The sequence below is a fragment of the Akebia trifoliata genome, chromosome 11, assembly GCF_017979445.1.
Source record: "Akebia trifoliata isolate Shusen 1 chromosome 11, ASM1797944v1, whole genome shotgun sequence".
NCBI lineage: Eukaryota > Viridiplantae > Streptophyta > Magnoliopsida > Ranunculales > Lardizabalaceae > Akebia > Akebia trifoliata.
This window is the reverse complement of record NC_141385.1, coordinates 48,501,491-48,513,392: the sequence shown is the minus strand read 5'-3', so window position 1 is coordinate 48,513,392 and position 11,902 is coordinate 48,501,491. Positions and strand designations below refer to the sequence as shown.

The window sequence follows — 11,902 nt, the reverse complement described above, 5'->3', positions numbered from 1 at the left end:
CCATGAAGTCCATTGGGTTGAGTTAAGGTATCTCGTGAAAAAAACACAAGATCCCGACAATATAAATACCAAATCCAATGGTTGGGATTTACTTTTGGGAAAAATATCATTGGAATATTTATCATGAAAAATGATTAATAAAAAAACATGATCCGACCCGACTAGCGCTGTCAATGGATCAAGTACGGATCTAGTCAGGGTCAATTTGGTACCAATCCGATAAGGATTGGATCCAACCTGAAAATTTTCTGACTAGCATGAGGTCAGGTTTTTATCGGATCTCAATATTATGATCCAACCCGATCCAATAACAATCGCATTGGTCCGGATCAGGCCAAATCCACACAAATTATCAACAGAAAGAGAAAATCTTCTCTCTTTAGTGCTAGAGAGAGAGAGACCAACAGTAAGATTTTTGAACTTGCTTACATTGGTACCTTTCTTGTAATTTCATTCATCTTTGTTCATTAGCATTATATTAATTCCTTGATTTAATTTTAATTTATTTTCTTTTGACATTGAAATTAACTTTCCATCTCTATCTCTATAAGTTTCAGTTCAGATTAATTATTTCTTCACTTTCAAAATGTCACCTAAATTATCAACTCTATCACTAAACATCTGTGTTTCTCTATTCTGTAAATCCCAACAAATTGATAAAGCCGAGGCAGCTATCATCAATGCAATCCGACTCGGGTACCTACCCAATGTAGTTACCTATAATACTCTCATCCCCACCTATTCGCGTGTCGTCGGATTCGACGCTGCCTACTCCATTCTACATAGAATAAGAGAAGCTGGGCTAACCCCGAATGTCGTCACCTACAATTCTTTAATGTCCTGTGCTGTAAGATACTCCCTCTTATCTAAGACCCTCGATTTGTTTGATGAAATGCTTCAATGGGGCATCGAACCTGATGTCTGGACTTACAATACTTTGATGCATTGTTTTTTTAAATCCGGACGACCCGATGAAGCTAACAGGATTTTTCATGACATTGTGTTGAACAACCTCGCGCCTTGCGAAACTACGTTTAACACCATGATTAATGGTCTCTTTAAGGCGGGGTGTACCGGTAATGCAATTAGATTGTTTAGAAATTTACAACGACACGGATTTTCTCCCCAATTAGTTACGTACAATATACTTATTAATGGGCTTTGTAAATCGGGTAGGTTAGGGGAAGCCAGGAGGATTTTGAATGAGCTTGGGGAATCGGGTCATGTCCCGAATGCTATTACTTATACAACTGTGATGAAATGTTGCTTTAGATCGGGGAATTTCGAACAAGGGTTAGAGATTTTCTTGGAGATGAAGAGTAAAGGGTATACTTTCGATGCATTTGGGTATTGCACGATTATTAGTGCTTTGGTTAAGATGGGTATGATGAAAGAGGCAAATGATTGTGCTGCGCAGATGGTCAAGAATGGAATTGGATTCGACGTAGTTTCCTATAATACATTAATTAATTTGTATTGCAAAGAAGGTAAATTGGAGACTGCATTTCATATGTTGGATGAGATAGAGAAGGGTGGGATGGAAAGCGATGAGTATACCCACTCTATCATTGTTGATGGTTTGTGTAGGAAAGGTGATATAGATGGGGCACAACAACATTTGGAGTATATGAAGATGAAAGGCTTCCAATCAAATTTGGTGGCTTGGAATTGCTTGATTCATGGGTTATGTGAGTCGGGTCAGGTGGATTACGCGGAGAAAGTATTTAAAAAGATGGAGCAAAAAGATTCTTTTACTTACACCTCGTTGGTGCACGGTCTTTGCAAGGCAAATAGGTTTCTTTCAGCATCCAAGCTCATACATACTTGCTTAAAAGAACGACTGAAAGTGCTTACTTCAGCCCAAAGGGCTGTTATTGCCGGACTTCGTGCTTCAAGATATAGAAGAGAAGCAAAGATTCTCCGGTCAGCAATTCGGATGGCCAAGTTTTCACGATACTGAGGTGTGTTATGTCACCATAATTACATCGAAAGTTGGACGAGCATTGTGATGAAAACAACTTAGTTGAAGGAGCATACTTGTCTGGCAGACTTGATTAGCAAAAAACAAGTACCACTCCTGGTATTTACATGGAATGAATGGATAATGGAGTTCCTTTAAGTCTTCAAATGACACTAATGCTCTCTCGAAGCTGGGCTGATCCAAGATGTGGTAGTACTTTAGCTCTTGAAACAAATATATTTTGTTTTCAAATGACACTAATGACACTTCCAATGTTTTAATATTTAGGAGTGTTTCTACTAATTTGACAGGTAGTTGGTTGATATTGTAAAGAAAAATCAGGGACTTGACCTCATGACCTCTTGCTGTTGCTCTCAAGGAAAGATGGAAAGTTCAACATTTCTTTATGTGAGTATCTTTTTGTCCAACTTCGAAATTTTGACAACATATAAACAGTTTTATTTGTCTTTGTAATTTTTCGGTTTTTAGCTCAAGAAGCTAAAAAAATTAAATAACCTTGCGTACAAAAAGACCCATGGAAACTAGTAAATAATTGAATTTATAAAGAACAGAAGGTTTAAATTTTTTAAAAAATCCTGTAAATATAAGTGGGTACAGGTTTGTACTGGTTGTATGTGTTTATATGGTCTCTCTGTCTTTTTAAAGTAGTCTAATAATGGAAGACATGAAGTTTACGCTTATTTCTTCCTATATGGCCGAGAATGACTAACTACTCACCTACATTAAAGTTTACACTAAAAAGGCCCTTATTTTGATTAATATAAGTATGGAGTAATGATTAAGTTACCTATATTAATTGATTCCCTAATGGAGATTGTGTAAACAAATGGATAGAAATTTCAACCTTTAACCTAGAGTATCAGCTTGTTGAGATTGTCTTTTTCTCTTCTTCAGCAGTTGTTGAGATTGTTTTATTTAGCCTACATTTTTATGGGCAACTGAATCACTTGGAAAACAGAATATCTGATATGATGGGGGTGTGAATTTTGCAGGACAAGAATGTGATTGGTGTTGTATCCGGAAGTATGAAATAAATCCATGAAATCAAATAAATGGAAAAATAAAAATAAAAAAATCTCGAAAAATGATAATGAGGTATAAGAGACATTTCTTTAGGGCGGTGCCTCGACTTTTTCATTCTAGGATAGCTTAAGCTGTGAGAAGAAGCCCATCATCTAGATCAGGCCACGGGATTAGCAAGGAACACCATCAACATGTCCCTCGGCTATTGCTTGGGGGGTGTGGAACGAGAGAAATAACAGAGTGTTCAATAATAAGATGAGAAGTCCTCACGGCAGCTTTTTGGAGATCTTGGGGTATTTGTATCTTTGGTCTAAACAGAACATAGACTTTGGGGGAACTTCTTTTGATGACTTTGTTTTTAGATGGAACTCTTTATGTAATTCTTGAAGTTTTTCTTTATCTTTTTTTTTTTTTGTTGCTCTTTGTGAGGCCGCCTCAGCCTCCTTGTACTCTTTTCCCCTTTATCAATGGATTATACTTATCAAAAAAAAAAAAAAAAAAAACGTCCCATATTAGCTCAACTTTGTCTAAATTCTTAGTGTATCAAACCGGATATTTTCATTGCAAGAGAAATGGAGCCAAAGTGATCGCCAGAAGGTGCAACCCGGACCTGAGCATGCTTGTCTGTCATCATCTTGAAATCTAGAAGGTCTCACTTGTCGGTGGATACTAGATGCTTGTAACATGAAAAATTTTAATTATAGAATCAAATAAAGTGGTTTTTTTGTTTGTTTTTTGTTTTGTTGAATGCTAGTAAGCATGAGGTGCTTTTAGTTCGTCCATTCTGATTATTACCATGCGTCTATTGGACGTAATGTTGCTTTAAGCTGTTTGCAAGTCAGATCAATTTATCGCTTACTTTATTCGATATTTAGGTCTGTTTAGTATTCATACCCACGATTCGATGGTTACTCCTAAGATTTATCCTTTGATGAGTATCAACTTGAGTGTATGACCTTAATCACCGAACCTATCACATTCTTTTGATGATAGAACGGTGGCCTAGCATTTATCCATCCAATGATGTCTTGATGTGTTGTGCACTAAATTGATAGGTTAAAGACACATGACCATGTCAATTGGGGTTTTCTTTGCTCTAAGCATCTATTTCTCGACTGTGATTAATAATTCTTGGTGAATTTAGGATGGGGTATAAGGTTTGATATATCACTTATAGTTTTCCATAGGACTTGATTTTCGTCTACATTTATAGGATGAGTTATGTTCTATTTTGAGGTGACACGCAATTGCAAAATAACTTGGGATCTTCAATTGACATATGTTGTCCTTGCTCTAGCATTTGGGCATTGTGTATTTTGGCTCTTAGATGATTTGGGTACGATTATTGGAAGGATACCAGCGTTTTGGAAGTCGAGGATCTGTATAAATAAGTGAAGACCACATTGGTTAAGAAAACTCTGTCAAGTTTGCCCATCCATTTCACGTCTCTCTTTTCTATCCAAATTCCAAATGTGTATTGTGAAGATATTAATATCTCAAGGTCATAAATACAACTCTAGCTGACAAAATGGTTTTAGTTATTTGGAGAGTAGTATGATAGCCTGTGAACGAGAGAGAGACTAAAACTACTCTGAACGAATTTTGGATGGGAAAATGATGTGGTCCTTTCTTTTGAAGTGTTTGTCTAGCTGGAGTAACATTGATTCACACATTGCAGATGTGGTGATGATGCTTTACATTCATATCTCGATGAAAATCATCCATGGCTCCGAACACACTTCCACATCAGCAATGTGTGAATCAATGTCAGTCCAGCATTTTCTCATTTTATTTCCAATTCTCATAGAAAAATGGGAAAATGAGATAGGACTTGGATTTTGAGAGGACCCTTGATGTGGTGAGGATCCTTTACTATAGACGATTTTTTCCTTGGAGGTATCGGATCAACTGGGAAGTAGATTTCTATTTTTAAATTCTCAATTGAATTGAAGTACGTGTGACGTAAATGGAGTCAGAGTTGGTAGATTTTAGTCGAGTCCTACGACCTTGCCTTGGACATGTCCCTGTTCTTGACCCCCATCATTTGAGGCCCAAAGATCTCAATTGAGACGGTATATTTTGCTTTGGATCATTTGATTATAACTGCAAGAAGGCTATTGTGAATTTCTCCTCTGTGCTTTCACCAGGCATGGATTGGGTTTCAAAAAGCCAAAAAAAAAAATTTATTTTAAAAAATCTGGAATAAAACAAAATTATCTTTTAAGTAATAGGGAAAAGAGAGGTGCATTGTTAAACTAATGACAAATTTCAATTTTACGAACTTTATTTAAATGAGAGAATTTTTCGAAAAACCTAAACCAATTGATTTAATTGTTTTTGTTCATATTTTGTATATTAAACTATTTGTAAGAATTTGAGCCTGATAATAATAATAATAATAATAATAATAAAAAGGATTTTGTGATTACCACACCTATTAATCCAAATCAAAATTGATGGGTTGTGTCCTACATGTTTTACAAACCCCATCATCGAAGCCTTATCCTAAATATTTGGGGGGTTGCCCAAACAAATCCTATTCCTCCATTTAGTTATCTCAGAAGCTAGGATTTCTGTCATTGAAAGTGAGTTCATATCCCCGTTCTTTTAGGTCTTCCTTTCACATGTGGACTTGTAGGGAAGATCACCAACAATACTGTCAGTACAATACTATCGGGAGCCCATGGGCATTGAGGGCATCCCCAATTTACAAAATTACCCTCTTTAGATTCCACATATCGCAGAGTGGAAAGCCTATGAGATCTGTGAGGGAAAAGTCTTAGCAAAAAAATTCTCATTGTTTCCACAATAAATCTACGATTGCAGTTCTCTGATATCATAATAAGGGTCTCAAAATTTATCTCCAATGCCTCTCCTAGTTTTCTCTCCAACAAATACACGAAACACCCTAGTGTCTAATCTTCTTTCGAATATATAAGAATAAACTATTGGCAACATAAGAAAGAAAAGATACTTGATTTTCCTTTTTTGCACATCAAGCAAAAAAACCTAAAACAAGGGAATAATTGCTCATGAATTGGTGAAAAGCAGTATTACTAGAAAAATGAAAAGAATCGTGATAAATTGACTGAAAAAAGCCGCTCAATTAATGGGACATGTGCACAAAACCATAGATTTTTTTCCTCAACCCCAAGGGTTGGCCTAGTGGCAAGTTGAACCTTGATAAACACATGAGGAAGGGTAGGTCAAGTGTTTGAAACCCCACGAAACAATGAATTCCTTGGGGCCACCTTCCAAGGTCTGATTGACCCTTGACTCAACCAATTGCTCGTAGGACTTTTCAAGGGGGCGGTGTGTGTGACCGTGGGATTAGTCTCACCTGAAGGGTGGGAATACCAATGATAAGCACGAAAGAAAAATAAAAGATATTTTCCTCAGGATACACAAGAAAAATATCTATAGTCAGTTTATCTTTATTCAAATGAAAATAATGGTCAACACTAGTCCATTTCATGTTACTCATAGACTTTTCTTTATTAATAAATGACCATGTTACTCAAGGCATACAATCAAGAAAAATCTGGAGACTGGATTAAAACATTTGTAGACAAACTGAAACAATTGACCAATTTTCATTCCAATTTTGGTCAAAATTGGAATGTTTTAGCTGGCGCACCAAACTTTTCAATTTGATCATAAAAGATAAACTGTAAGCAATAAAATTACTGAAGGCAATAAAATTATTTTAAAGAGTTAAAATTCACTTATAACCCAGAGAAGAACCAAATGTCAGTAAATATATAGACATTTCATCATTTTATTTAATGTAAGCATCAAAGATATGCTGGTTGAACTCACATGTACAGATAGACTCTCAAACAAACACCCGACCACGTAAAGTGCATAAAAAAAAAAAGAAGAAAAATCTTCCTAGTATAGCAAGATCTAACAAATCTTATCCAACAAGAGTTTATGTTGAAAAGCAAACAAACACCTAAACAAAATCTTAAAATATAACTGGCCATACTCTCCCCAGCCGGGAGTAGCATCTCCTTACCTTGTTGTCTATAAGTTCTTTTAGGTAAGCAATCAAAGGTTTAGGAGTCTCAACCCTCAAGACAGGGATGGGAAATTAGGACCTGCAGTCCTCGAGATTTGTAACCATGCCAGATCACTAAATCACAACCCCACATCAATAATGCACATGAAGGTATGTATTGATAATGTGCCTATAAGTCTCACTTTCACACCCATTTCAAAACATATTTATACGAAAAAACCATGGAAGAACAAAGGCTATTACCAGGCAGGCCATGAGGAAATTACAAAATAGCTGTCCTCGACATATTCTTCTCCTGCTATCTGAGTAGTCATCGCCATTGCCATCCATTCTCCTTTCATTCCAACCCTCCATGAATCCATTGTCCCAATCACCAGTGATATTTTTTGCAACCTCCCCACAAATTTCACAACATCTGCCAAGCAAAAACAGAACTACACATTAACAACAACAAATAATTCAAGAGTGATTTTGACATACCCCCTACTTTTTGATGAATACAAGAGAGACACCCCCCGAACACACACACACATTTTCAAATTGATGACTTGGATCCCTTGACTGTTGTCCTTAACGAGGGACCAACAACAGATCACGCTTTGAGAGTAAAACTATTTTTCAAAATGCTGAAATAACTTTCTAGTTAAGCCATGCCCACGTTTGGGAGGATGAGGAATTGTGAAAAGACTAAAAGAGACCCTCACATTTAAAATCCAGTAAAACAATCAAGATCTCTAAAATCAAAATTAGTATGGGACGTCGGATTTAGGGTGTAAGATTGAAAATCTTGAGCTTTCATGTTTAGAAAGTTTGTTATCATCTTCAACCTCTCCTTTTGATAAATACTAACACCCTAGAGAAAATTGTTCATCATCCATTATTTCTTTGCATGAATCACAAAATATTGAAGAGGTAAGATCGCTTCATTGTCTCATTCAAGCAAAGGTAATCTCAAAATCATGATCATGATTGTAAATCTAAAGTTTTTGCATCTTTTTTGAAAAAAAAAAGAAGTTATTTTTCACCTGGGATTTTAATTTAAAATTTGAAAGTTCATTACCTATTCCTTTTTAGGCCTTTTTAAAATTATTTATTAAATCTGATGCAGCCATGAAATTGTAGCCTGCAAAGGACGTTAACTTTAAAAAAAAAAAAAAAAGGTTGGAGAAGATGAATGTGTTATGAAAAACACTTTCCTTACTAAGTTAGTAAGGAAATTTCCTTACCCCATCATCTTGTGGCATCCAAAAACATGATTCGATGCCACATGGTTGTACATAACATAATTCTAAGAACTTTGAAAAGGAAATTTTCAAAAAAAAAAAAAAAAACTTATTTATCACCATAAATTTTAATTTTAAATTTGGAAGGTCGGTAGCAATCTATTTTCAACACCATTGATCAGCCCAAAAAGATAAATTTTTTAGTTAATTTTTTTTTTTAATCAAAGTTTTTCCATGAAATCTAGATTGTTGTGGTGTTGGAATGCCAATGTGGTGATTCACGTGGGCTTAACAACCCTTGGAAAGATTTGAAATCTTACTAGGTAGTCATGTTAACCTACACTACAACCTGTGTTTTAATTGTGCTTATGTTTAAACAGAAACTTAGTTTATATTTTAAAAAAAAATGTTATTGTGGTTGTCTGGCATAGGATGGTTGTGCCAACTAGCTTAGTTGAAAGGGCAATTATAAAAGCACCCAACAAATTAAGAAGGGCAACCCACACCATAGCCGAATTGTTTTGTCTTAGATGTTTTTATTTACTATAATTGACATTTTTTCAATGAGGGAATTTCAGTGAATTTAAAAGGCACTGATTCATGGATGAATTTAGTGTAAGGGTATTTAAGTCTTTTGACAAGTACTTATTCACCTAAACACCATCTTTTGTTGGTCCCTCATTAACGACAATGGTCAAGGGATCTATGTCATCAATTTGAAAATGTCTCTAATATTCATCAAAATGTAGGGTGTATGTCAAAATCACCCATAATTCAAAAGTTCACAAAAACATTCAACGAAATTACAAAAAAGAACCGAAAAATTGTTCCAGCTCTGGTGCCAAGCCCAAATAAATTCTAGAGTGATGTCTGAGGTCAAATGAAGTACAAAAACTGTTGCACTTTATGTATTTAGTAACAGTGAATCTATCTAACCAAGGATTACAAGTTTTAGACAAGGTTTTCTCTCCAAACAAGTTGACTTATCAAGAAATTCTTCAATAATGTTTACCATTTGAACCTCTATAACTACTAAAATGAAGTAATAGACCAAAAAATAATTATGTTTCAGTTCTTTGCTTGTCAACTCATTGATTGATCCATCACATTGTACAAAACAACTCTTCAGATTTATGGGTTCCTTCATATTATATCAGTTTGAAGTTTTACAAGATTTATTGTTTCATCAAAAGAATGACCCTCACCTTCCCAGAAAGATGTTTGTCTTCTAATGAAACTCAGGATGTTCATTTTTTCTTTCACGTATTTTCATTACAACAGATATGATTCAAAACAATTATGATGGAAATCAAAGACCATCAAAAGCAGTTTCTGAGGAATGCAAGGACAGCACCCTTGGAACTGCTCTAATTACCTTCACATGTGAGCATTCCTATCTTCTGTGCTCTGCTTCTTGGTTATTCAAATTGTGCATTGTGGTGCCAAAATCCGATACCTCAAGACATTTATTTGGAAAAGAAAGCTCAAGTCCTCTCTAAATTATGGAAGCTGTGCTTATGTACTTTCTATTCACAGCAGGTTTGTAGCAGAAGTAAATCCTGATAAGATCTTGGGCTGATTAGATAACCAGATGGACTATATGGTATCATTCCATGTACCAGAAATGCCTTATTTAGTGGAAAAAAAAAAGTATGGTGCACAGGTTTCATTCGAGATCAGGTTCTTCTTTCAAGTTTTCTCCTTATGGTTTAGACAGCGTACTGTAAATCCTTGAGCCTCGGATCCAAGGGAGGATTATAAGAGGGCTAGGCCATCAAGACTTCTACGAGTTTGAGATGAATCGGTACCAATTAATACCAACTCGTATAATTCGAAATATCTCTGTAATAAATTGACACTACTTGAGTTTTTAATATCTAGAAATTTCTTGCTCTCAGTATCAGCTTCCTTGTAGATTCTTAAGGTTTAGAACAATAAAGGATTAGAGAAACTTCAATAAATTAAGCAATGTTAGGGATTAGCTATAAAGGTGTTGGATTGAGCTTATAGATTCCTTAATTTTATCCATTAAAGTAATTTTGTCTCACAATTATTCTGAGATTCTAAAAGTATAACAATCAAATACATTTAGCCTCATAAAATTCAAAACGCACAAATGCTTTAGCAAATTCAATGAAATTCATTCCATCATATATAGAATTCAAAGTGCACATAAGAAATCCAATACTCAGAAAGAAGCAGAAATGGTCACCTGTTGCCTTTTAGCTTAAACCACGTCTCTGCACAACGACGATGAGCCACACCAAGCGATTCTTTACATCTACATCCAAGCTGGATCAGATCTGGAGTTTTGGACTGGTGATCATCACTCAAATGACAGATTCTGCAAACCTTCTCGCCATCTCTATATTCCTGATCCAATGTTGCTGTATTGCATTTAACATCAATTACACAAGAGTGGTTCTCTGGTTCAGGAACATTTAATTTTCGCTCCTCGATTGAAACCTTTCTACTTGTCTCAGATATATCGATCTTAGCTTCGGAAACCTGGTCTCCTCCTCTAACAGTTTCAGATTCTGCAGATCTGGCCACAATTATAGTCTCTAACGCAACCGAGTCAACTGAACTCGAAGAATTCTCGCTGGTTCCTTGAAGATTTTGCATCTCACGATCCATTTCTTAGCTCACTCACTGTTTCACCTTCCAATCTCTAGAGTTTCAGTTTCAGATCGAACGTTTCAATCTTCGTTTCTTCCATAATTTAATAACAAATTAATCACAAAAGCTTTCAATCTCTCTGCAAATCCAGAGTTCAAACTCTTGATTCCTCTATAAATCCAAACAGGTCAATGCAAAAATACAACGTCAGATCTTCACAATCCATCAAATCAACATCAACGACTCAGGTCTTCCAAATCGGTCCAAAATTTAAAATCCAGGTATGAGAAAATTCTTCGTTGATTTCCTCAAGTCCACGCTAGTAAAGAAAGCTGGTATTATCTGTAATTGCTTGAATTTCTTCCAAAACCGCGTTTGATCTACATTTTAAAGTAGAAAATACAGTAAAATAGGCATTAAAAAAAATAAATTAATGGATTTAGGAAGATCAGCACTTTGAAGCAAAGAAGCTCCAACGAATCTTTCAAGACGTTTCTGCTTCGAATTGCAGAAACGTTTTGTGTTTGTGTTTAAAACGGACAACCATCTTCAGGGCTAAATTTATGGAGAATTTCATTATTTGTTAGAATACCCATGGTTTTACTAAAAATTACGTAAAACCTGACAGAGAGTATTAGTGAGGGTAGAGGGTAAAATAGTCATTAAGTATAGTATTTGAGTGGATTAGGAGAATGTATCTTCATATGTGGCGGCCGACACGGGATGTGGACACATATCTGCTACAATTTATGTGTAATAAGTGTTAAATATGGATTAGGTTTAAGAGACGTGGCAGACACGCCGGACTACACGGAGAGCTACTTTATATTTAATTTTCCATGTGTTCATCAATATTGTCTCCACGTGGCATTCTTACAGTCCCTCTTACCAAAATTTGATCCACCCCTTAAATGGGCCTATGGATGCAAATTCGGCCTGCTAGCTTGCTCAAAATGAAGCCCGACACGAGCCCATTTTGTACGTGGGAGGGGCTGGGTCTAGACTTTGGAAAGCCGGCTTGAATCGGACCCTAAA

The 11,902-nt window shown here is 35.7% G+C and overlaps 2 protein-coding genes across 2 annotated transcripts; one reads left to right on the top strand and one right to left on the bottom strand.

Annotated features, from left to right (window-relative positions):
* The first annotated feature begins 223 nt into the window (after positions 1-223).
* On the top strand, positions 224-3,719 carry LOC147392311 (Pentatricopeptide repeat (PPR-like) superfamily protein). Its single transcript, XM_086417204.1, has 3 exons — positions 224-2,170; positions 2,272-2,368; positions 2,974-3,719. Exon 1 carries the CDS (start codon positions 587-589, stop codon positions 1,958-1,960), a length of 1,374 nt encoding a protein of 457 aa, XP_086273330.1. The 5' UTR covers positions 224-586; the 3' UTR covers positions 1,961-2,170; positions 2,272-2,368; positions 2,974-3,719.
* A 3,033-nt stretch (positions 3,720-6,752) lies between these two features.
* On the bottom strand, positions 6,753-11,412 carry LOC147392310 (uncharacterized). Its single transcript, XM_086458683.1, has 2 exons — positions 10,461-11,412; positions 6,753-7,440 (listed from the first exon to the last, which is right to left on the bottom strand). Exons 1-2 carry the CDS (start codon positions 10,883-10,885, stop codon positions 7,221-7,223), a joined length of 645 nt encoding a protein of 214 aa, XP_086314809.1. The 5' UTR covers positions 10,886-11,412; the 3' UTR covers positions 6,753-7,220.
* Positions 11,413-11,902: the final 490 nt, after the last annotated feature.